General features: G+C 53.9%; 8 protein-coding genes across 8 annotated transcripts; 4 read left to right on the forward strand and 4 right to left on the reverse strand.

The window, feature by feature from the left end:
• Window positions 1-403: 403 nt before the first annotated feature.
• Window positions 404-2,299, reverse strand: NCS54_00342800 (Beta-lactamase domain-containing protein; the record flags this gene model as incomplete). Its single annotated transcript, XM_053149002.1, has 4 exons — window positions 404-1,256; window positions 1,302-1,557; window positions 1,607-1,729; window positions 1,786-2,299. The coding sequence occupies 4 exons, from the start codon at window positions 2,297-2,299 to the stop codon at window positions 404-406; spliced, it is 1,746 nt and encodes a 581-aa protein (XP_053004977.1).
• A 455-nt stretch (window positions 2,300-2,754) lies between these two features.
• On the reverse strand, window positions 2,755-3,912 carry NCS54_00342900 (Aldo-ket-red domain-containing protein; the record flags this gene model as incomplete). The annotated part of the gene is made up of 1 exon (XM_053149003.1): window positions 2,755-3,912. The coding sequence occupies one exon, from the start codon at window positions 3,910-3,912 to the stop codon at window positions 2,755-2,757; it is 1,158 nt and encodes a 385-aa protein (XP_053004978.1).
• A 1,530-nt stretch (window positions 3,913-5,442) lies between these two features.
• NCS54_00343000 (Hypothetical protein) lies at window positions 5,443-7,366 on the reverse strand (the record flags this gene model as incomplete). Its single annotated transcript, XM_053149004.1, has 6 exons — window positions 5,443-5,480; window positions 5,536-5,542; window positions 5,599-5,691; window positions 5,743-5,781; window positions 6,013-6,949; window positions 7,047-7,366. The coding sequence occupies 6 exons, from the start codon at window positions 7,364-7,366 to the stop codon at window positions 5,443-5,445; spliced, it is 1,434 nt and encodes a 477-aa protein (XP_053004979.1).
• Window positions 7,367-10,224: 2,858 nt separating this feature from the next.
• Window positions 10,225-12,483, forward strand: NCS54_00343100 (AZUL domain-containing protein; the record flags this gene model as incomplete). The annotated part of the gene is made up of 1 exon (XM_053149005.1): window positions 10,225-12,483. The coding sequence occupies one exon, from the start codon at window positions 10,225-10,227 to the stop codon at window positions 12,481-12,483; it is 2,259 nt and encodes a 752-aa protein (XP_053004980.1).
• A 2,017-nt stretch (window positions 12,484-14,500) lies between these two features.
• Window positions 14,501-17,049, forward strand: NCS54_00343200 (Hypothetical protein; the record flags this gene model as incomplete). Its single annotated transcript, XM_053149006.1, has 2 exons — window positions 14,501-14,875; window positions 14,932-17,049. 2 exons carry the CDS (start codon window positions 14,501-14,503, stop codon window positions 17,047-17,049), a joined length of 2,493 nt encoding a protein of 830 aa, XP_053004981.1.
• Window positions 17,050-17,823: 774 nt separating this feature from the next.
• Window positions 17,824-19,199, forward strand: NCS54_00343300 (Hypothetical protein; the record flags this gene model as incomplete). The annotated part of the gene is made up of 3 exons (XM_053149007.1): window positions 17,824-18,343; window positions 18,390-18,512; window positions 18,565-19,199. 3 exons carry the CDS (start codon window positions 17,824-17,826, stop codon window positions 19,197-19,199), a joined length of 1,278 nt encoding a protein of 425 aa, XP_053004982.1.
• An 86-nt stretch (window positions 19,200-19,285) lies between these two features.
• NCS54_00343400 (Hypothetical protein) lies at window positions 19,286-20,389 on the reverse strand (the record flags this gene model as incomplete). Its single annotated transcript, XM_053149008.1, has 1 exon — window positions 19,286-20,389. One exon carries the CDS (start codon window positions 20,387-20,389, stop codon window positions 19,286-19,288), a length of 1,104 nt encoding a protein of 367 aa, XP_053004983.1.
• Window positions 20,390-20,695: 306 nt separating this feature from the next.
• NCS54_00343500 (Glucosidase 2 subunit beta) lies at window positions 20,696-22,494 on the forward strand (the record flags this gene model as incomplete). Its single annotated transcript, XM_053149009.1, has 3 exons — window positions 20,696-20,789; window positions 20,841-21,791; window positions 21,839-22,494. The coding sequence occupies 3 exons, from the start codon at window positions 20,696-20,698 to the stop codon at window positions 22,492-22,494; spliced, it is 1,701 nt and encodes a 566-aa protein (XP_053004984.1).
• Window positions 22,495-22,744: the final 250 nt, after the last annotated feature.

Below are 22,744 nucleotides of genomic sequence, written 5' to 3' on the forward strand. Positions count from 1 at the left end.
GTTCCTGTAAGCGCTAGAAGGTGTTGTCCGTCCCGTTCTGAAACCCAAGGGCATCAGGTGGGAGTCCAATGTTTACGAGACTCCGCGTGACTATTGGAGATTACAGGGGAAAGAAGGGAAAAGAGGCCAAACCACAGGAAAGCTACTGGTTGAAAGAATATAAATAGCTATAAACAAGTATTAGTATGACATGCATCCTCACGATATCTACTTTTAAGCCTAGGGTACCCCTTCTTTTATGACTTGTCTTCATTTCAACCCCTAGGGCTTGAAAGCTGATAATTGCGATGACCATAGCCAGATCCGAATCCCCTTGAGCCCAAAGGTGACTCGTCACAAGCGGATAATTGCAATATATTTCTGCTAAGCTTGAGCCTGTATCTCATAGAACTCTACGGCTTGTTTATGAAGGGTTCAAAACCCCCGATCTCAAAAACGGCACCTCAAGTCCCTCAACGTCACCATCCTCTCCCACATAAACCACCACCCGATCCAACGGCTCTCCTCCATAATGAACCCAATCCTGAATCGTCCAGCCGACACAGTTCATGCCCTCAATCGTCTTACCAGGCAGATCTGTTTTGAAGTCTGAGCCGATATCAGGCCAGAGATGCCAGACCTCCTTGGTGACGGGCTTGCCGTTGAGGGTCGCCTTCTCGCGGAGGTCGCTTGGAAAGACGCGAATGTTTGGACCAACTGTAGGGAGAAATTCGCCAAGGGAAAAGGTCCAGATTTTGGCGAGACCTGCTAAAATGTCCGTGTTGTTGCGGCTAAGTGAAGATAGAACCATCGAGTCCTTGTCCTGCTTGAGGGACGCTTCGACGGAAACTTGACTCTTGTCTCCCTTGTTTGTAAACCTTTGCTCATACTTTTCTCCCTGCCCTCTTGATACCTTGTCTGCAGCGGCCACAAACGTAGCAAGCATGGCATCTCTCAGGATCGGCGCTGCCTTCATTGGCCCAGCTGTGAGAAGGACCACAGCAAAGCCATATTCGTCGACAAAGTCGAGTTGGCTTCTGTAGTTCTGAGCACCGCCGCTCTTGCCGTAAATGGTGACAGTGTGAGGATGGTCTGGGGTAAGCTTCGAAGAGCGAAGGATCTCCCATGGCATCCCGGTCATGGTGTGCCCATCGCCAGCGAAGGCGACTGGCTTCAGCCAGGCGTTGACCTCGGTGGAAGTGAGGTTGATGGTCCGAGAGAGCAAAGCATATGAGAACTTGGAAAGATCGGAGAGTGAAGAGATCAGTCCACCCGCCCTGGTTCTGTTAGTCATGGCCCCCCTGAGACTGTTGACTACTCACGGCGTATTCTCCTTGTAGTCTGCGCCCCAGCTACTCTCACCAGGAGGAATGACAGCCTTTTCAGAATCCCCAGGGGAAGGATAGGTACTCTTAAGATCCAAAGGATCAGAAACAATCTCCTTCACAAGCTGGGTAAAGTTCTTCCCAGTGTATTCTTCCAGGGCCATGCCGAGAATGACAAAGGCCATGTTTGAGTAGGCCGGGCGTTCATTCGGCGCCGTTTGGGGATACGACGTTGTCATTCCGGTCAAATAATCTGGGTATCTGTCAGTATATGAACTGCCACGCATGGTGTAGGCTCCCACCTTGATGCGAACACCCTTTGTTGAGTCCCATAACACCACAGGGTGGGTAGTCGCTGTCCTCGACCGGTGGAAAGCCGATGGAGAGGAAGACCTCCTTTAAGACGTAGAATTCAGAGAAGCCGTCTGCGGATTGTCAATTAGGTTTCAACTCCTGAATTTTAGATGGTAGTATGTCTCACAATTTGCAGGTGCACCGCTAAGATGCGAAGCCAACATCCTCAAGCTCACACCCCTCCACTGGATAGTCGACTTCTCATCACCCAGCTTTGGGAGAAACTCAGTCACTGGGGCATCCAGATCAACACCACTCTTCAAGAGCACATAGCTAGCAATAACCTTGGAAACCGAACCGATGAGATACTGCGAATCCCTGTCGAGATCCTTGGTGCCGTTCTCATTAGCAGACGCGAGATGGTGATACTCCCAGATGGGAACACCCGGCTTGTCTTGGTCGGCACTAATCACGGCCAGCGAGAATGAGACATTCTTGACTGGCCAGCCTGCAGTGATGGAACCGGAGACGGCAACGTCGAGGGTGTCTGTTAGGTTGGTTACTGCTTCTTTGAAGATGGCGGATTCAGCAAGGGCTGTAGGTCGTGGAAGAATAAGGCCTTCTGGACGACATTTCAGATTCGCCCTAGCAAAAGAAGCTGCCAAAGACAGGATAAAGGTAAATGATTGCAATAGAGTCATGTTGGTAGCGAAGAATTGATTACTCTACAGGCTCATGCAGTCATTATACTCAGAACTACCAGTCCGCTCTTATACCTCTAATTCTTCATCTTGATCTTCCAGAAACCCATGTAGATACATTCGCGTCCTGAATGCGAAATACGAGATGCATCTACACAACGATCTGCATTGGCTGCGTGCTTAAAGACCTGAGGATCTACACGGGAGTTACAAGGTGGCGTCTAGACTATGGGAATCTGCGAACGCGAGATACGATGGTGCAGATCCACATAATCTCCAGATCTACCCTGGATTGTCCAACGAAATGTTGAGCTTGTTTCTCAGCCGTCTCTTAAAGCTCTTAGGTACGTGAACATGTCGGGTTTTCAGGTGAAGATCAAGTCACGGCTAGGCAAGATCATCATGCTAGAGACAAACAGACGCAGCAATTCAGTCATTTCATTTCCCTCGTCTCCCTAAATCTTGGGCGTGTCCAACACGCTGGGTATCAACAGCCACCTCTCAGCCGTCCCATCCCTTGGAACAACCCCCATCTCGATCCTCGCATTGACAAACTTGGGCCCGCCGCTCTCCCACTCGAAATCCTTCCACCGCCCGAGAGTAGGCCACATCTTGTCCTTTACAATGCCCGCAATCTTGTCCTTGCGCTGCGTCTCCTCGTCGCCCGTGAGGCCTACCACGCTGCTCCACAGGTTCCACGTCTCTTCTAGCTCGTCGACGCTTGAGACACCCATGACGCTGACGCCAAGACGGCTTGAGGATCCCGGGTTGAGCTTGGTGCCGAATGGTGATCCTACGCGCGCCCAGTTCTCAAGCGCCCAACGGATGGCTACCTCTTCCAGGTGCTCGCCCTCTTGTTGCGCAATGACAGAGAGGTTAGAGCATAGCTGGCGAAGCTCTCCAGGCGCAGGATGCCAAGTCGCCATGGGACTATTATCAACACCACGGGTCGTCAACAGTCCCATGTTGAGCATGCTAGCATTCAGCAAACACTCCACCCCAGCATCCTTGAACCTCTCCAGCAGAGCCTTTTCACCCAGCTGACTATTCTGCACGCAGAAATGTCCATACGATAGAACAGCATCAAGTGGCTCACCCGTTTCGCGCAAAATCATCTCGGCCAGCGAGGCAAGCGTGCCAACAGGATACCCACTGATGCCCACGTATCGAATCAAGCCCTGATCCCTCAGCCGCCGCAGCTCCATGACGGCACCGAGGACTTCCTCAGGCGACACAAACTCGACGTCGTGCGTGTACACCAGATCCAAGTACGGCGTGCCCAATCGTTCCAGACTGCGACACACACTGTACCGGATCCAGGCGGGCGAGTAGTCAAACTCGTCGCTCGTGATGCGGCCGGCCTTTGTAATGAGGAAGTAGCCCTCTCGCGGCGGCGGAGGCGTCAACTTGCGCAGCGCATCACCAAGAAGAAGCTCGGAGGGACCGTAGTAGGGCGAGGTATCGAAGCCGAGGATGTTGTGAGCGAGCGCGCGTCCGACGATGTCGGTATAGGGCATGTGCGCCGGATCGGGATGATACTGGTGGTTGAATGTAGCCGTGCCGAGTATCAGAGGAGGGAGGACATCGGAGAGGGGTTTTCGCAGCGTCGCCATTGCTTCTGAAGCTATCGCCAATGACGATCTAGAGTGGATATACGGGAGGTAGGTTATCGCAAAAGAGAGAATTTCGGTTTGGGTCTCTCAGGGTCCTTCCGATAAAGGTAATCGGCGTGGGTCGGCTTGTGGAGAATCCCGAGAGAAATTCACGAGAGAGAGCTTCGGGAAGTGCTCGGCGATATCGGAAAGGACAAGAGAAAGCAATTGAGAGTTGAACGAAACTCTCTCTACAAGATAAAAAGAAAACGTAGCAAAATAAGGGTCCTCCTGTGTTTGTCAGCTCTCCCAAGGGTTCACATATTAGCCTCACCCTTCGTTGCGTCCCGATCCGATCCGCCGCAATTAAGCGCGATCGCGGAATATCGCATTTTCCCTTTGGTTCTTTGTGATGAATCATGACCAAGAGATTCCGAGGGCCCGGCCCAGTCCAGAATTAGTTCAAGTGCGTAATCGAGTCAAGCACTTGCGCCATCGTCGAGTCGACGGTTGCCAATGATTCCAGAGCGTGTGCGTGACATTTTTGACGCGATAACAACTAGAAAAATAGAGGGGGAAGAAAAGGTGAGTTCTCCAATTCGAAAAGAAAAAAAGGTCAGCTTCTAAACGACCGGATGACCACGATGACTGCATGGATCATCTGAACAGACACACCCGTCGGTCATCCATCTCCGTTCTATTGCCCGCTCGTCGGACTATCCTCTTCCGTCCATGGCCAAGCGGGGGCTTGGAATAGCATCACCCCATATCTGGGACCACTGATGACGCCAGATGGGACTTTCACAAGATATTGAGTGTCAACCATTGCGCTTCCTTAAACCCGAAGATCACCAAGTGAATCATACGATACAATCTCAGAAAAAAAGGGGGGACTTGTCCAATTACTAAACGAATAGTGGCGAGTATCTGAAAAGAGGCGAGTTTCATCCATCCTGTTTGCTCCTTGACTCCAGAAACCCATGTTTCTCAAGTCCCATCAAAAGAATACCATATTCCAGCCATACCCGTCATTCATACCAAAAAAAGCAAAGCAAAAGCAAAAACAAGTCGTGCATCGCCAAAAAGAAAACTCCCAGCATGTATAATCCTCAGCCATGCCCTCAATGCGCCCGACCATTAATAGTCCACAAACAATGACCCATGGGTATCAAGATCCTCCCCTTATCCAAAGGCGCAATCTAGAACCACGCCCCCATATTCCAGGGATCGCGCTTCCGAGATGCCCGTGTGTGTTTTCCCCTTGAGCATAGACAAACCCCCTAGCCTATTCAGACCAGGGAACAACAGAAAACCGTTCCAGGTTCCAAAACATTTGTCGAGACACATAAATCTCCATGAGTGGTGTGACGGACGGAGATGTATCTGCTTGTCCAGCTCAGCCCTGTCAGACTTGCAGGTCCAGGTTCCTTGTCCGTGATGATGGCTCACGCGCTTGTAGCTCGCTGATACAACAGCGAACAACCAACGCATGGGGCCGAGCGCGCATTTCACCGCTGTAGCGGTCGTTGACTGAGGTTTCACCCTGAGGGCCTAGACGCGCGTGAGGCCTCGGCCTCGTGAGAAGCACCCTAATCAGTCGGTCAGTAACGAGTCAAGAGGGTCAAGCGGGACCAAGTTACATACAATCACACTATGTAGATGTGGTTAGCATACGATTCTAGAATGCGACATCAAGGATCAACTTACGAAAGACGACGAGGAACCCTCGTTGTGCGTGAGGCAGTATCCGCCGCAGCACTTCCTGCAGATCTTTTGCGTGCGCTCGATGCAGTCATCGCACTATCGTCAGGGTCAGCTTTGTAGATAACGATGGGCAGAGGAAAGACAAACATTCATGCCGCATTCCCAGCAGCTTCGTGAGACGCGGGCCTGTGTTTCTGGTCAGCAAACATGCCACATCAATAGACAAAGGAGATGGATTATTGCTCGTCTCGGAATCACCACCATAGAGCAGATGCATACAATTTCTTTCGCCAGGGGGGGTTTTTGCTAAACCAGCAGCGGCAGCTTATTTCCCGTGCAATGCGAATGACGGTGCGTGCTCGTTCAGGTCGATGATCCAACGTCCATGGTGCAGGCTCTACAGAGACCGTCTCGTACCTTGGCTTTGGTCATTGTTGCCGGCGCCGGCTCCACTTGGTCCAGCGAGTTCCAGCTTCCGTCATACTCGACAATCGTGACGCTCGGTTCATGCACGCCCACGCCGTGAGAATGGCCAAAGGGTTCGTAGCAAGTCTCGCACCACCACTTGTTGCACGTCACGCAGAACCTGTCCCTCAGGCAGTCGGCGCATCGCGCAGCAAAGGCCTGGCCTCCGGGCCGGGGCGTAGTGGCCGCCTGCACGGACGACGAGAGGATCGGCGGCGGAGACAGCAGCGGCAGTGCTGAAGGATGCGTCGTCTCAGTGTTCATGAGGCCCTCGGGCGCCTTGCCACAGGACGCGCAACCGCCAACCGCAAAGGTGGCGATGGCAGGGTTGCAGGCATATCGCAGATGCATCTTGCCAAAGGCTGGTGAGTTGCGGTGGCGCGGGCCCTGGCACAGCACGGCATCAAAAGAGATGAGACCTTGGCATGCTAGAAGGCACTGCGCCCAGTCCGCATCGATGCCATTGCTGAGCATCCGACCCTTACGAGACCACCAGGCGTCGGCCTCTCCCTCAAGAGATTCGCCTAGCGCCTTGTGGCTCTTGTGGTTCCAACCTGCACCGACCGACATCTTGGTGGTGTCGGCGTCGTGGAGCAGAGGCGTCGCAGGTTCCTTGGAACCAAAGATGTACAGAGCCTTGAGTCGCGGGGCACCCTCTGGGCGGGTGCTGCGACAGGCATAAGCCAGCGCGGCGCGCAGCTTGCCGTGGTTCAGGTTCTTGACATCGCGGATTGAGAGCATGCGCACGCTGTAGGTCGGGTCGTTGATGATCTCGTGGCAGAGCTCGGCCGTGACCGAGAGGCCGTCGAGGATCAGAGATTGAACATCGCGGAGAATGTCTCGCTGCTTGAGCGTCGAAAAGATGCCCCTCAAGGGCCCAGCGTAGAAGCTGTAAGTGGGAATCGTCAGTTAGCTAGCGGGTCATTAAAGTGGTCGCAGCGCGAGCGACAGGGGGTTAGATAGCTCATGATGGAGAAGGGACTCACTCATCCTCAGTCAAGTACTCGGAGAGCTGCACATTGCGCCAAACAGAAAGACTACGCTCAGCTTCGGTGTTGGTGGTGCCGAAATGCGCCGTCTTAACCCGCGTGAGGTCGACGTGACGAAAGACGCCCGGCGTCTGCAAGAGGAGGTACCGGAGGTCGCGGCAGGTCGCGGCAAGGTTCAGCAGGCCAGACACGGGGAGATAGGGCAGCGTGTTCCTGAGAACGAGCGAGTTGTATAGAGCGTCGAAGAGGGTCAAGCCCTTGGGTCGGATCTGGAGGATCTCTACGCGCGTTTCGTGGTCGACAATAACTTGGCTCATGTCAGGCTGACCAGAATCTCATGGGCAATCACGGGGGGAGGATTAATGAAGGACAGCCCAACTGGCAAGGAGGGCTAATAAAGGGAAGGGGGGAGGATGAAGACAGGAGGGAGAAACAAGAACAACAACGTCGAGGAGGACGAGGCTGTTTAAAGATATCAACCATGAGGCGGACTAATAAGACAGATTTGTCCGGGAGTACCAAGCACAAGCCCATGCCCATGCGCAGCGGCCAGGGCGGCAACGATTCGCTGGAACGAAAGCTTCCTTTCCAGACATGGTTTCGTCTGGGGGAGAGAGATGGCCCTGCCCTGTCTGGGTGTGGGATGGGCATGGGATAGGACAGGTCAGGATGGGATGAGATGAGATTGGATTGGCGAAGCTAGGTTCTACGCTGTTGGGATTGTCCCTATTGAGGAGGCGAGGGAGGGGAGGGTGTACCCAGTATTGGGATGATGCATTGGCATTACAAAGGCTGTTTGGAAGCTGTGTGATGAAAGCTTGGGCATTTTGCTGGCAACCGTCTTGGGAAGCGATAGACGGTTATCCAATGTGTGAGCTCATCATCATCCACCACAGCCGGCCACCTAAGAGGTCTTGTTGTTGAGCCCCCCACTCTCTCCCCCGTCAGAGAGACACGGTAGAGCGCAGCCGGCCGGACCGGACACAGGTCAGATATGCTGCTGAGGCAGCACAACACAGCACAAAGACGACTCAACCAAAGACAAGAACCAGGTTAAAGGGGGGCCGGCGGTTCAACATAGGTAAGGGATCGGCCCGTCAAGAGAAGCTTGCGAGTGGAGAGGCGTGTGTCTGTCTGTCGAGTCACGAACCCTAGTCGACTAGCGACTCTTGTCATGTTTGATGAATGGCCGACCTAAAGTCTGGCCGGCCTGATGTCTTGACAAGATGGCATCACCAGCTCCAGCTGGATCCCATCTTATCGCTGGGAGCCCGTGTTCGCAAGCGGTAGCTCCGCTTAGGTAGGAGGGGGGGAGCTTGTCCCCTCAGGCGCACCATTCGAGTGAGCCTCTGGTCTTTGGGGGGGGGGGACCAGGCGAATGGGGGCTCAAGACGTAATGCAATGACGCTGCAAGAACCATGCCCGGCTTCCTTTGTCCGCCCGTCTGTTCCAACGTTTCGTTCGTTTCGCCGACCTCGACAGCACCTAGCTCCTCCAGAGCCCTTGTCGGTCCCCTACTTTTTGAGGCTGTCAAGTGCAACACCCCCGGCCCCCCTTTCGGCCCCTTCGGGATGCTGTGCAAGCTTGCTGTGACGGGCCCTGTAAGATGGGGGATCATGGAAGCGTCCAAAGCACCTCCGCGGTGAGGGGAAAAAACACAACAAGTGGTGACAACCTCTTGTCATGGTTGGATACAGAATGGGCAGGGCGGGCTGGTTGTGTCACATGTCCGCGATCCCACCTGTAATGCGAGGGATGGGCGGTCACAGAGGCCAGGCTGTAGGCTGGTCTCCTTCTGCAGGCTGCTTCAAGCAAGCTCTCCCTGGGAATTAAGGTCCAGGTCCTCGACAAGCTTGACCTGATCAACGTACCAGAATCTGGGGGTCCGCTCGCAGATCGTACCAAGCCCGGGCGGGTGGGGCCAGAACAAGACAGCGTCAAGCCTCATGATGGTCTTTGCTGGCCGGTGCTTGTGCTTTCTGCGTCCAAGCAAGTCGCGGATCTTGCAAGGGATGGATAGGTGAGATGTGACTTAGATGAGCTGGCTCATGTTTCTGCTGTGCTTCGACCTGCCGCCGCCAATCTCTTCTCCACGTTCCGTGCATTACAAACTCCCCGTCGTTGTTGTTGCTCGGAGAGGCGTGCCGGCAGTGCCATCCATCTCTTTAGCCAGCCATCATGGCCCTAGGCTTGCTGCATTTAGCCGCCTCTGCCCTCAGTGGGGGGACATCACACATGCGAACGAATCCATCTCAAACAAAAGACGCCGGGCAACGTGAAATCGGCATCCCGCAAGACAAGAGAGCGGTGAACTCGGAGATAGCCTGCGATCGGCAAGTAAAGCGAAGGACACCTTACATTGCCCGCACACAATGCCAAGACCTCGACTCCTGGATACCACCGAGTATTTGCCAGCATGAGATTGCGTGGCGATGGTCCCTGGCGCGCCATACCGTCAAGTCAAAGCCCCTAGCCGTACCAACGTGGTTGGGTCGGGTTTCTTCCCGGGCCCGTGTCGCTGTATCTCGCCGATTAGTTTAGTTTTAGATGAGATGCTGTGCGTGCGTTGTTGTCTGGGCGTAGTTTATCTCGAACTGGATATTGCTCTTTGCGCACGTTGGCCTTGGGGTTGTAATTCCCTTTTGGGGAATCTCATGACACCATGCCGCTTCTGTCGATGCTTGCCGCCCGCTGCCAAGACCTCGTCTCGCATGCATGACCGGAAGCTGGCTGGATGTTGAGCCGGCATCGTGATGCACAATATTGTTAGTGTCACATGAAACCTGGGGTTGAAGCACGAGATTTCGGACATTTGTTAGCCCGTATCAGTTAGCGAGATGAGAGGAAAGATTATGTAAGGCAATTCGAGTTGCTTGGCTGCCTGGTCGTCACGGTTCAGCTTCCAGACGATGCTGGAAGAACGTCACCGAATCCGCTGACTGAGCATCGTCGTTTTTAATTGTTGAACGAGTATGTAATTAATGTACGACTTTCAAAGCAAACATGTTGGAGTTGCTTTCTCATTTTTATCAAAAGTTATCTCATGACATGCAGATTCTCTAATTAACCTCTTGACTTGCATCTTGTCTCTTCTCTCCACTATCGCCAAGCTAGACCCCGCCAACCGATCATTGCCTCTTCAAGTTTCCTGCCATCTCCTGCAACCGACCTCACGATGGAGGAATCAGCTCCCTTGCGCTGGTCGGGCGCGTTCCCTGTCGTTCATCCATCAGCTGTAGCGACCAAGAACCTTAGAGGCGACAAGATCCTCCTCCCTCAGTCCGCCCTCGAACAGCTGCTCGCCGCAGCGCAATCCCGACCCTCCAATACCTCGACCCGATCAGACCCTTGGTCTTATTCCACAGCATCACGAAGTGATGCCGATAGCGCACAGCAGTTACCGAATCCCCTTACGTTTCGCCTCGTCAACCCGAAGAATAATAATGCGGTCTTTGCGGGTATCAGAGAGTTTTCAGCTTCCGAGGGAACTCTGGGGTTGAGCTCTTGGTTGGCGGAAGCTCTAGAAGTGCAAGAGGAGGATTTCTTATCACTCAGCCAAGCGGAGGACTTCATTGAAAAGGACTCAGCGCTTTTCCAGGAGGGCAACATGGACATCGACAGCATCCAGATCAAGGTCGAGGCGCGACAACTTCCCAAGGGCACCTATGTGCGACTTCGACCGTTGGAGGCGGGGTACAATCCGGACGATTGGAAGCCACTGCTCGAACGACAGCTCAGAGAGAACTTTACTACACTCAGCACAGGCGCCATGTTGACAGTGAAGGGCGCACGTGGTGAGGAGTTCAAGCTGCTTGTGGACAAGGTTGCTCCTGAGGGAGATGGCATCTGTGTTGTGGACACAGATCTTGAGGTTGACATTGAGGCTTTGGATGAAGAGCAGGCCCGGGAAACATTGAGACGCATCATGTCAACACAACGAGGAACATCGGGCGGTAGCTCTTCAGGCGGAGAGATTGATATATGGAAGCCAGTTGATGGGCAGGTACTCGAGGGCGAATATGTGGACTATGTCCTGCCATCATGGAACCGATCTCAGCCTCTCGTCATCGAGTTGAGCACCAGCGAAGACGAGGATGCACTGGATCTTTTCATCACGCCAAAGTCTTCCCGACAGCGAGCGCCCCCGCGAGAAACAGCCCATGTATTTGGCGATTTCTCTCCAGCGACGAATGGAAAGAAAACTGTTGTGTTAAGTCCTACTAATGTGGAACTTGAAGGGGCTGAGCAGATCTTGATATCCGTCCATGGCTATAAACATCCAGACGCCGGGGAGAGCTCTACACAGGCACTTCAATACTCATTACGAGCCAGCGCCAACTTGCCAGACGAGCAGTCCGGGTCTAACGGGGTCAACGGACAGGAGCACTCTCCTGAAGATGTTCAATGCAGCAACTGTTTACAGTTTGTCCCCAAGCGAACCATGGTTCTTCACGAGAGCTTCTGCCGAAGAAACAATATCGTGTGCCCAGGCTGCAAGTCGGTTTTCAAGAAGGGTTCTGCGGAATGGGAGGCACACTGGCACTGCGAGAAGGACGACGCATTTGGAAACTCGACACATAGCAGAGCGAAGCACGACGACGTCTTCCACACGCAACGTCAATGTCCTAACTGCGAGTTCTCGACCAATTCGCTAGCTGACTTGGCAAGACATCAGACGAGCGTGTGCCCTGGAAAGCTAATTCTTTGCCGATTCTGTCACCTCGAGGTTCCCCAGGAAGGCGACCCATTCAATCCCAGCCCCGAGGTGGTGCTCTCTGGATTAACAGCACACGAGTTGGCAGACGGCACTCGAACAACGGAATGCCACCTTTGCGACAAGATTGTTCGACTTAAAGATATGGAGACACACCTCAAGCATCATGAGCTTGACAAAGTGTCCCGGGTGAAGCCGCCTATCTGCCGCAATGCAAACTGTGGGAGAACAATGTTTGGCGTTGGCCCAAGGGGTCAGGTCAGGCAAGCAGCTTCAACTGAGCAAGCCCAAAACGACATTGGGCTCTGTTCGATCTGCTTTGGCCCTTTGTACGTGAGCATGCACGACCCAGAGGGAAAGGCGCTACGACGACGAATTGAGAGGCTTTATCTTCGCCAGCTCATGACGGGATGCGGCAAGGCTCACTGCGCAAACTCGTGGTGTAAGACAGGACGAGCCAACGCAGGACTCGACCCGAAGCCCTCGAGTGCGAGGGAAGTTCTCCCTTTAGTGAAGCCGCTTCTTGCCAGCATTCCGAATATGGACGAGCCGCTATACTTTTGCGCCGATGAGACGAGTCAGAGGAGTCGCAAGCTTGCAGAGATGATGTCCAGCGAGGGCGTCTGGGATCTGGACTGGTGCATCGCTGCGGGCGAAGCTGAGAAAGGGAACATGGATAAGATGAGGGACTGGTTGCAGGCTTGGGCACCAACAAGATAGAGGCGTTCAACATAGACTTGGCAGTTAGGTGATACCACGGAGTGATGATGCTACGAATGTATAGAGGTCGTTGATTGGGAGTTTCAATGCAATGGATATGCGTGCAGGATAGACTATCTAAGGCATAATGGAGCGAATTCTGATAATGTTCTAGAGTATATGACCATGCCAGGTGTATCATTGGATCGTCGTCGTCTTGGCGAGGAGCCAAGCCACTATATGCCAACATGGATGACAGCAAACGTGGACTTTCTGCATTCGAAACAGCTGTCCCGCCTGAAGATGACGCGGCAATGCTCGTCCATATCTGGAAACATGTTGAAGAGTAACCAAGGCACGGAAGGTTAGGGTATCGGAAGCCTCGGAGACTGCGTTTTGAACAGTCGCGTGATGTTGATGTCGGTGGGAACAGGCTGAAAGATCACACACGTTCGGGAGCAATAGGAAGAATACGAGACTTTGTTATGAACAAGGTTGGAAAGATAATGTGAAACAGGGAATTTACCGGAGTCTTGATGATTGGAAAGATTAGAGGTTGTTCCAAGTTGGTGTGGTGTATGGGTGACAGCTTGTTTGATCCATGACGTTGGGATGCTTTGGTTTGCTGGCCAAAGCTTGGGCTTTTTATGCGTGAGAGAACAGGGAACAGCTAGGTCCGAGTACGAGCATGATGAATTGTTTACCTATAGAATCGAAACCGAGCACGGTGAGCAACTGTTCATGTTCACGGTGACCGGGTATCAAGTTGAGGGCTTGCTGCAGCTAGGTATTCCAGGTACTGTCTCCATCGGGATACAGTAGCTGGCCAATTACTTGTGATGGTGCCAGAATACCCCGCTGGGCATGAGGGGAAGAACCTGAAAGTTTCCATTAGCACGTCGATTGATTACGACGCCGCCCACTGGCAGCCTCCACTGTATGTTCCATTCTTTCTGGAGTGGGCTCCATGCATGGAGCTGCGAGATGGGGAGAGAAAGCTTAGGTGAGGTCAGGTCCCCAATCCGTCCCCGTTTCCGTCCCCATCCCCGTCGGCTCCGGCTCATCCATGGGAAAGCCATTCCTCACCTCGGCCCTCGATGCTTTCCTCAGTCAACAAACTTGACGTCGACATCAACATCAGACCTTCTGGCTGTCCATCGCCAATCATCACCATCAAGCATCCATTCGCAATCGCTTCCTCACATAGTACCTGCCCCGTCAACCCCGCCTCCAGGTATTCACCATTTACCCGCCCGCCTGGCTCACGGGCTCCAGCACCCCAGCCCAGCCCAGCTAATCCAGACCCAGCCCAGCCAGCCAGCGCCATCGATTCTGGCCGGCCATTCTTGTCCGCCAACGCACAGCACGACAGAAGAGGACAGGGGCCACCTTTTATCAGCTCCGGGGAGCTACAGCACCTAACCTAGCCTATCCTATCCCGTGCTCCGTGTCTCGGCTGGTGCTACGCCGTGGGCCCAGCCTCCAGTCTAGTCTAATCCACAGTAGTCACTGACAACACGATACGGCCGTCCGTCCCCTCCAGCCGTCAAACATCTTCCCGCCGTTATCACGAGAGAAGACGATACAGACCTTCATCGACAAAGCTCCTCTTTGAGCCCGCTACCCCGTATCCGTACCTGCATCACTGTCGCATACCACCTTCTCCATCTACGATAGCCTCCCGCCCCAAGCGAAATGCCCTCCGGGACGACCCCCGTCGTCTGACGCCCCTCCCCCATTTCCACCCATCGCGGGACAGCCGGCCACCGATCGAGACGGGCCTTTTCTGTCCATATCGCTCAGTGCACTCTTTCGTGGGAGAACTCTACTCCTCCTCTGGCCATCAACATAGATTCACCGCATCTATTTTGCAACCTCGTTATCCAACGACGATTCTTTGTTTCTTGTCACACTCGGCGACACCCGACAATCACCGCCTTGGTCCTTAACACCGCCGCATAAAGACCAGCGGCTCGTGTGCGCAATCGCGCCATCCGGCTAACCTCGAGCAGCCGCCGCCGTCCTCCCAGCATTCATCATGGGTAACTCGAGTACCAAGGAGGCCCGACCTGAGGGCGATCCCGGTCGGCGCCATTCAACACCTGGGGATCCCTCAGTCCGGGAATACATGAATATGAGGGAGTCGGGGACAGCTTCACGAAGACGCATGAGTAGGGCAGAGATCTTTGGTATTGGCGCTGGTTCCTCCCGCGAAAGACAGGATGTTCCTTTTGAGCGTCGCGAGACCAAGCAGGAACGTGAGGCGAGAAGACTTGAAAGAGAGCGTGTTGCGCGAGCAAAGGAACGTGAGCGCAGTATGCGCGAGGAGCACGTCGATGGAGGTTATCTGGTCACATTGGGCACCTACACGGGAACCGAAGATTTCAGCAAGCCTGTCGTGAGGCAACTACAGGTATTGCTTACCGCTACTACAATAATCGCTAGCATGCTGACAGCTGTACCATTCAGATTGAGAGAAAGCTTGCGCCCTTTTGGCAAGGTCTCAACGATTGGTCTCCTAGCTGGACTGAACACCAGCTTATTGCCGCTGCCCGCGGCCTTCCGATCCCCGCCGCCGATGCGCCTCCCGATCCGGATCTGATACCACAGCCGCCTGCTCCCGTTGAGCACCCATCAGCCTCGAGCCAGAACCTTATGGTGCCCATGGGGCCTCGGACCCTTTCCGTGGCATCAGATCGTAGCGGATCTAATGCTGGATCAGGACTCCCATCCCCCGTATCGGCCGGGCCAAACAAGTCAAGCTCTCCATTCAAGCCCCGAGCAAAGGCGCTCGCCGCTGCCCTGAGTGTCGGATCTCGTAACGCCTCGTCGACAGATCTATCGCCCAAGGAAGTGAGTCTACCTCACGATCCCTTTGTTAACGGCCAGCCGATCGAGGTCTTCTTGTACAAGGATGCGGACGACTGTCCCATCTGCTTCCTTTCTTATCCCCCTTATCTTAACCATACACGATGCTGTGATCAACCTATCTGCAGTGAATGCTTTGTACAGATCAAACGCGCAGATCCTCACCTTCCCGAGCACCACCCCAACGGCGAGGCCAGAGACCCTACCCAGGGTATTACACCGGACGACCCCCCGGAGATGCTTACTTCGGAGCCATCGTCGTGCCCATACTGCCAGCAGCCAGAGTTTGGCGTCACGTACGATCCTCCCCCTTTCCGCCGTGGCCTCGTCTACTCTACCATGCACGGCAACCTCCCGTACGGCACGGCCATGTCGTCGCAGAGCTCCTTGAATAGTACACTTCCCCCAACCTCGCCGGCGCCAACCGGTCGCAGGCGCACACATAGTTTGTCTGCGAATGCGCCGAATGTCATCACTACAGATCGCGTACGGCCTGACTGGGCGGCAAAGCTGGCATCGGCTAGAAATCACCAGGCCCGTAGAGCCGCTGCCGCCACTGCGCTTCACACTGCCGCTTTTCTTATGGGTGGGAATGAGCAAAGATCGATACTGAGACCTGGACGTTTCAGCAGGAGGAACACTGGAAGCAATAACAATGCCAGTGGAAGCGCCCAGAACCAGAGCCAGGAAGGCTCTCAAATCGACGCGACCGAGGGACCAGAGCCTGGTGCTAGGGACTCATCTAGGAGCGTTCCCGGAGCTCGACGCAATAGAATGGATGAGCTCGAGGAAATGATGTTTATGGAAGCCGTTCGCCTGTCGCTGGCAGCGGAAGAGGAACGTAAGCGCAAGGAAGAGAAGGCTATACGAAAGGAGGCGAAGAAGCGAGAGAAGGAAGAGCGGAAAGCAGCCAAGAAGGCTGGCGCTCATCCATATGGTGGCAGCGCCAGCGGTGCAAGTGGAAGCAGCCTATCTTTGGGCCTGGGTCGACGACGTGGCAATAGTACTGCCAGCAACTTGAGGATGGAGGCTACAGTCTCGAGAGCATCGCAAGCATCCAGCACTCCCGAAACACCAGCGGAAACCAGAGCCAAGGACGAGAACGCAGGAAAGGGTAAAGGGGTTGATCGAGGCCCCCAGGAATCTCACACCGGACCGACGTCTTCCTCGAGCTCTCTTCCTCTCCCGTCAGCACCTCCCCGAGGGGGTTCGCATCTTAGACAGATGAGCAACGCTTCCTCGGTCGGATCGTCTCTGGCGGACAGCCCTGCTGGTAGCTACGCTGGGCCAGGATATACGGGTGCCGATGGAAACCCTCGGTCTAGTGGACTGAGCCTTGGCGCCTACAGTGACGATGGAGATCGCGATGCGGGAAGCGCTGGAGCTGAACCCATGTTCAACTTTAGCAGCTTGGCTCAGATGGTTGGGGCCAATCTCGAAGATGGGTCAGTTCAGCGCGAGGGTGACGACACGGAGTCTCCTGGTAGCGGTGTAGCTCCACACCCACGACCATTATCCCAGGTGAAGGAAGATGATAAGGAGGACGCGGATATAGAGCATGTGGAGGAGGGTGGGCAAGCTGCCAAGACGGAGGTATACACGGGCTCTCTCTGCCCGCCTGCGTTGACCATTACACCGGAAACGCCAGCACCTACGAATGATAACGAGGCAGAGGACAAGCAGCTTGGACACCCGACAGTGGCAACGCTGGCACAATAAACGAACAAAGCGGTCAACCAGGCGAGATTCGATAGTAAGCACAAGTGGAGTCGGATTGTACAGAGATGAATCGGTGAGTAGACAGTCAACGACGGATGAATAGTATGTATTTTGTATACGACAAGCAAGGGCATGCCAAGGGTGGGCAGGTAGCGGGCATGTAATAGTTGTGCCATGAAAACTTGATTTAGCGACAATTCTTTCGATGTGAAGTTGGTGATGGCACTCATGAGAAGACGATATTAACTTGACTAATGATCTACATAGGAACAAGGCCGATATTGCAACATGTGCAACTTCAACTTCCTATTTTGTATCGAATCCTCTCAACTTGGTGTTATTATTCTTGTCACACCAGTTCAGCCTCACAAGGGGCCCGTGGGATTGGCCAGTCAATGCACCCATTCAATAAGACGACATACGAACCCTGAAGAACGTCCAAATCCCACGGCTCCAAAACTTCCGATCCCACGTTTCGAATCCTTCAGCTGATGTCATCCTGTCTATGCCGGTTCGCCAAGGTACGAGTTGTGCCAAGGGTTGTCGCAATTGGCCCGTGATCCCTGAGATTGAAGGGATGTTTCACAAGCGAGGAGATGGAACGATGAAGCGAAATTCGAGTGTTTCCGCTTGAGGGCCAAGGCTGATGTGAGATTTGTTATCCTTGTGAGTAGAGAGGTGATATAGAAGAGTTGAGAGCCTCTTGAATGGTTCTTGTTTGGTCATTCTTTGCTTTACAACGCAGGATTCCTTTAACTCTTCCATCCGTTACCCATGTGTATCGCACGACGCAGCATGTCTCGCCAGGTCTACGCCCATTACATGGTATTTGACCATATTCCTCCTTCGCAAAATTCCCATCTAACACAAGCTCAGGTCGGCCTCACCGATGGCCAATCCCCCGAACAATGGCAAAAAGACATTTCCGACGCAAAAGCAGTGGGAATCGACGGTTTCGCCCTCAACATCGGCACAGACACCTGGACCCTGACCCAGCTCCACCAAGCCTACGCAGCCGCCGAAGCCGCCTCGTTCGGCCTGTTCCTCTCGTTTGACATGCAGACGAGTTCTTGGGATTCTCCCGCCGTTGTTGATCTTATCAATACGTTTAAGGACTCGGGGGCACAGGTCAAGAGGGATGGGAGGCCGCTTGTTAGTACTTTTGAGGGGACTGGGTGGGCGGATCAGTGGGAGGGTGTTAGGCAGCAGACGGGGGGTATCTTTTTGGTGCCGGACTGGAGTAGTATTGGACCTGATGGGCTGAGGGATAAGTTGAGTATTGTTGATGGAGCCTGTAAGTGTTTGTTGAAAGGGGGTTGGGCTTATGCTAATGAGTGCAGTTTCGTGGAATGCTTGGCCTAAGGCTGGAGAAACGAAGATGACAGCCGACGAAGACAAGCTATACAAGTCGGTCCTCGGCGAAAAGCCTTTCATGATGGGAGTTAGCCCTTCATTCTACGTCAGTAAGTATCTCCCCCTCCTTCCACCACCAAACCCCTATTAACAAAATGCAAGACCTCGCGGAATGGGGCAAGAACTGGTACTCATCCAGTGAATCCCTCTGGTACGACCGCTGGCTCCAAGTCCTCGACGTCCTCCCCGATTCCATCGAAATCATCACGTGGAACGATTTCAGCGAGTCGAGCTACATTGGGGATACTGTTCCTTCGCAGATTGTTGGCGGTGCAGAGGTTTATGTCGATGGATATGAACATTCTGCCCTGAGGTCTGTGTTGCCTTATTTTATTCAGGCGTACAAGGCTGGGACTCCTGATGTGCCTCTTCCCAATGGAGAGACGGCCGTTGCTTGGTATAGAACCACATCTGCTACCCTCGGTTCCGATGGAGGCACAGTCTGGGGTCAAGGCGGTTCCGAGAGCGCAAGCGTCGGCGCCAAAGACGTCGTCAGCGTCGTAGCCATCACAACAGGTGAAGAAGAAGTCCTCATCAAGATCGGAGACTCTCGAGAAGAGCGATTCATCGCCAACGGCACCGGTACCAGGGCGAGCTATTTTGAAGTCCCCTTTGATGGCAGCCTCGGCGAAGTTAAGCTTGAGATGGGAGGTCGAAGTGTCGTTGGAAGTGCTATTACTGCTAATCTGCCGTCGACGGGATATGTCAACTTTAATGCCTTGGCTATTGGGTTGTAGATGCTTTGCCTGGCATGAAGCTGGCGTGTATACTTTCGTGAGACTGGATCATCTTGATAGTCTTTGTATTTTTAGACAAAAAGACATCATGTCTTCTTGACTTCAACCTGAAACTTTTCTATCCACTCCGTAAACTCGTCCTTTTCGCCCTGCCATCCCAGTTTAAGAACCTCACCAACCCCGGCAGCGCTCTCAAAGCACTCCTCCATAAGTCTATCAATCTCCTCAGGATCAAGATCATAAAATGCACCAGCCAAGTCACCAAACTGATCCGGTAGCCCCTCTAGCACGTTGGCCGTCTTGTCTAGTCGCTGGGGCATGTCGAATTTGGTGGTATCCTTGGGGAGTTTCTTGAAGCGGCGCTTGGAGATGGCTTGGTAGAGGAGGACGACCATCCGGAGACGTTTGAGAGTTGAGTCGAGACGGGGACGGATCTTGTCGGGGTCCGATCTGGGGATTGTTCCTCCTGAGTTCATGAGGTCGTCGAGCATGTCTTGCTTTGAGATGGAGGCGTCGCCGAGTTGATCTGCCAGGTCGTCCACCTCATCTTCGTCTTCGTCGTCGTCGTCGGGTTCCTCGTCTCCCCATTCCTTCATCTCCTCCATAACATCCTTGAGTGTGTCTCTCCATTGTTCCGCCTTCTTGACAAAGAAACCTCCAACGCCCATGGTAGCCAAGCCAATAACATCATCGCAAGCTGACCACAGCATACCCGTCAGAGCGAGACTGCCCTTTCCGCCGTCTCTGTTTCCACCTGAGAGAACCTTGCCATCCTTGGGGACCTTCTGCAGTAGCTTGTCTAGCTCAGCCAGAACTTTTTGCGCTCTATAAGCAAGCTCCTTCCGGACCACAGCAGTGTAAAGCTTCGTCTCGCAAGCTTGCGCGGCACTGGCCAATCCGGGGATAGGACCCTTGGCGAGTTCTCGAATAACGGTGGCCACAGCGCTCGGTGTAAAGGGTTCGTTGATGACGAGAAGAGAAATCTTTGTTCCGTGGGCTCGGATGAGGGAAGACGAGTCGCGGGCGAGAGCTAGGGCATCGATGTCTTTGGCGTTGGAATCTGATGTGGACGAGGAGGATGGGTTTCGTTGGATTTCGGTAAGGACGGACTGGAGCTGTTTGAGAAGGGTCGTTGCTGTTTCGACGAGGGTGCTAAGGGCCTTGATGGCCTCTTGACCTGTAGGGGCCATCTTGTATAATCTGTATCAGAGAAGACGAAGAATATCGATATTCTCAGTTGGTGACTCTTGGTGTTTTCTTTGGAGGGGCAACATTTTTTCTTTCTTATCCCCCACCTTTTAGTGCCCTCACCCCTCCAGTGGGTCCAACAAGCCCCGAACATTTACCGCCCAGGGGGTGTCAAGTCCCCTGCAGTTTAGTGTCAGTGGGTACCTCTCCCTTGTCGTCGTCTCCTTCTGGCTGACCTGTCCAACTCCAACTCTCAACGAGAGCGAGAGCTTCGATATTTGAACATTTAGAGCCTCGACACGTACAAAATGCAGCATCCAAGCTCCGTGGCGCTGCTGAGCGCTATCTACGCCTTTACATTGGCCGCTGCTGGCAGTCTGCCAAGAGGTGTAGGCCCTGAATGTTTGTTACCCTCCCGAAGCTATCACCAAGCTTGAGCTAACAGCTATGAAGTCGCCGCTCACTACGATGGCAAGGAGTCCTTCTCTTGCATCACAAACGCCGCCATCAAGCTGAGCTTGAGCCAGATCAATGATAACTCGTGCGATTGTCCCGACGGCTCCGACGAACCTGGCACCGCTGCCTGCGCCAACATCGATCCTCTCTCCCCCGAGCAGCCCCTTGCCGGTTCCGCCTCTGGCACGACCAACACTACCAATGCTCTTCCTGGCTTCTGGTGCGCCAATGAGGGTCACATTGGCATGTACGTGCCTTTCAGTTATGTCAATGACGGCGTGTGCGATTACGATATCTGCTGTGATGGCACCGAGGAGTACAGTGGTGTAGGCGGTGTCAAGTGTGAGAACCGATGTGCCGAGATTGGCAAGGAATACAGAAGGTTAGAAGAAGAGAAGCGAAAGAATATGGAAAAGGCATCCAAGCAACGAGACATTCTCATCAAGGAAGCTCAGTCTCTCCGTCAACAGGTCGAAGCCAAGGTCGCCGACCTCAAGAAGGAGATTGCCAACCTCGAGGCCAAGAGAGAAGAGCTAGCCAAGAAGCACCGCGAAGTCGAGCAGGAGGAAAAGGGCAAGGTCGTCCGCGGCGAAGGCAGCGGTGGAAAGCTGGGTGTTCTCGTCGGATTGGCCAAGGCACGCGTCAACGAGCTCAGGGATACACTCAACAACGTCGTCGACCAGCGCGACGCGCTCAAGGACCGAGTCGGTGAGCTGGAGGAGCTCCTGACAAAGTTCAAGTCCGAGTATAACCCCAACTTCAACGATGAGGGTGTCAAATCTGCCATCAGGTCTTTTGAGGACTACTCGGCTCGTGTCGAGTCTGAGAAGGGTCAGAGGCAAGACGTTAATGACGCTGATCTCTTGAGTGTCCTCAGGGAGGATAGCGAGAGCAATGGAGTTAACTGGAAGGAGTTTGAGGAGGCTGACGGCAGCGACACCGACATCAGTAAGTCACATCAACCCTATCTACAGGCTCATCACTAACATGTCCAGTCTACAACTTTGAAGCCTACCTCCCATCCTTCGCCCGCTCCCTCCTCCACGGCACCCTCGACTCCCTCCGCGTCTGGCTCGTCACAAACGGTCTCCTCGCCGACAACACAGCCCCCGGCCAAGAATCCACCCTCGTCCGCGCCGCCCGCGAGGCCCTCGCAGCCGCCGACAGAGACCTCGAGAAGAAGGCCAAGTCCCTCGAGTCAGAGCAGGCAGACCTCGACAAGGACTACGGCCCGGAGGGCATCTTCCGCGCCCTCAAGGGCAAGTGCATCAGCCTCGATGCGGGAGAGTACACATACGAGCACTGCTGGCTCGACAAGACGATGCAAAAGTCAAAGAAGGGCCACGGCCACAGCTCCATGGGTTTCTTCAACCGCATCGACAGCGACATCGCCGACGACGAGGAGCGCCTCGACGGAAAGAGCCTCGGCAAGGGAGAGCGCATTGTTCTCCGGTACGAGGATGGACAGCAGTGCTGGAACGGCCCCAAGAGGCGGACCGACGTTTGGCTGGGCTGCTCAGAGACCGAGGAGCTCTGGAGGGTCAGCGAGGCGGAAAAGTGTGTCTACAAGATGGAGGTTGGAACGCCGGCTGCCTGTGACTTTCAGGAGGTCGCTGCGAGGCAGGCCTTTCGAGGAAAGGATGAGCTATAAGGAGATGGACCAAGGTAAATACTATGCCTGCTATCGCATATAAAACAAGACTTTGACTTTGACTTGACCTATACACGCTGATAGAGTAAACTAATCACCGGCATCGCTTGAGTGACTGTACAAGACAGCCAAGTCGTGACTGTATAACACATGCTACTCGCTCGTACATCAATTACATCTCCACACGCAAAAAAGAGGCAATTCCCTTCCCCCTTTCACATTCGCATAATGAATCAATCCCTGATATCAA

Source organism: Fusarium falciforme, chromosome 3 (assembly GCF_026873545.1).
Source record: "Fusarium falciforme chromosome 3, complete sequence".
NCBI classification, from domain to species: Eukaryota; Fungi; Ascomycota; class Sordariomycetes; order Hypocreales; family Nectriaceae; genus Fusarium; species Fusarium falciforme.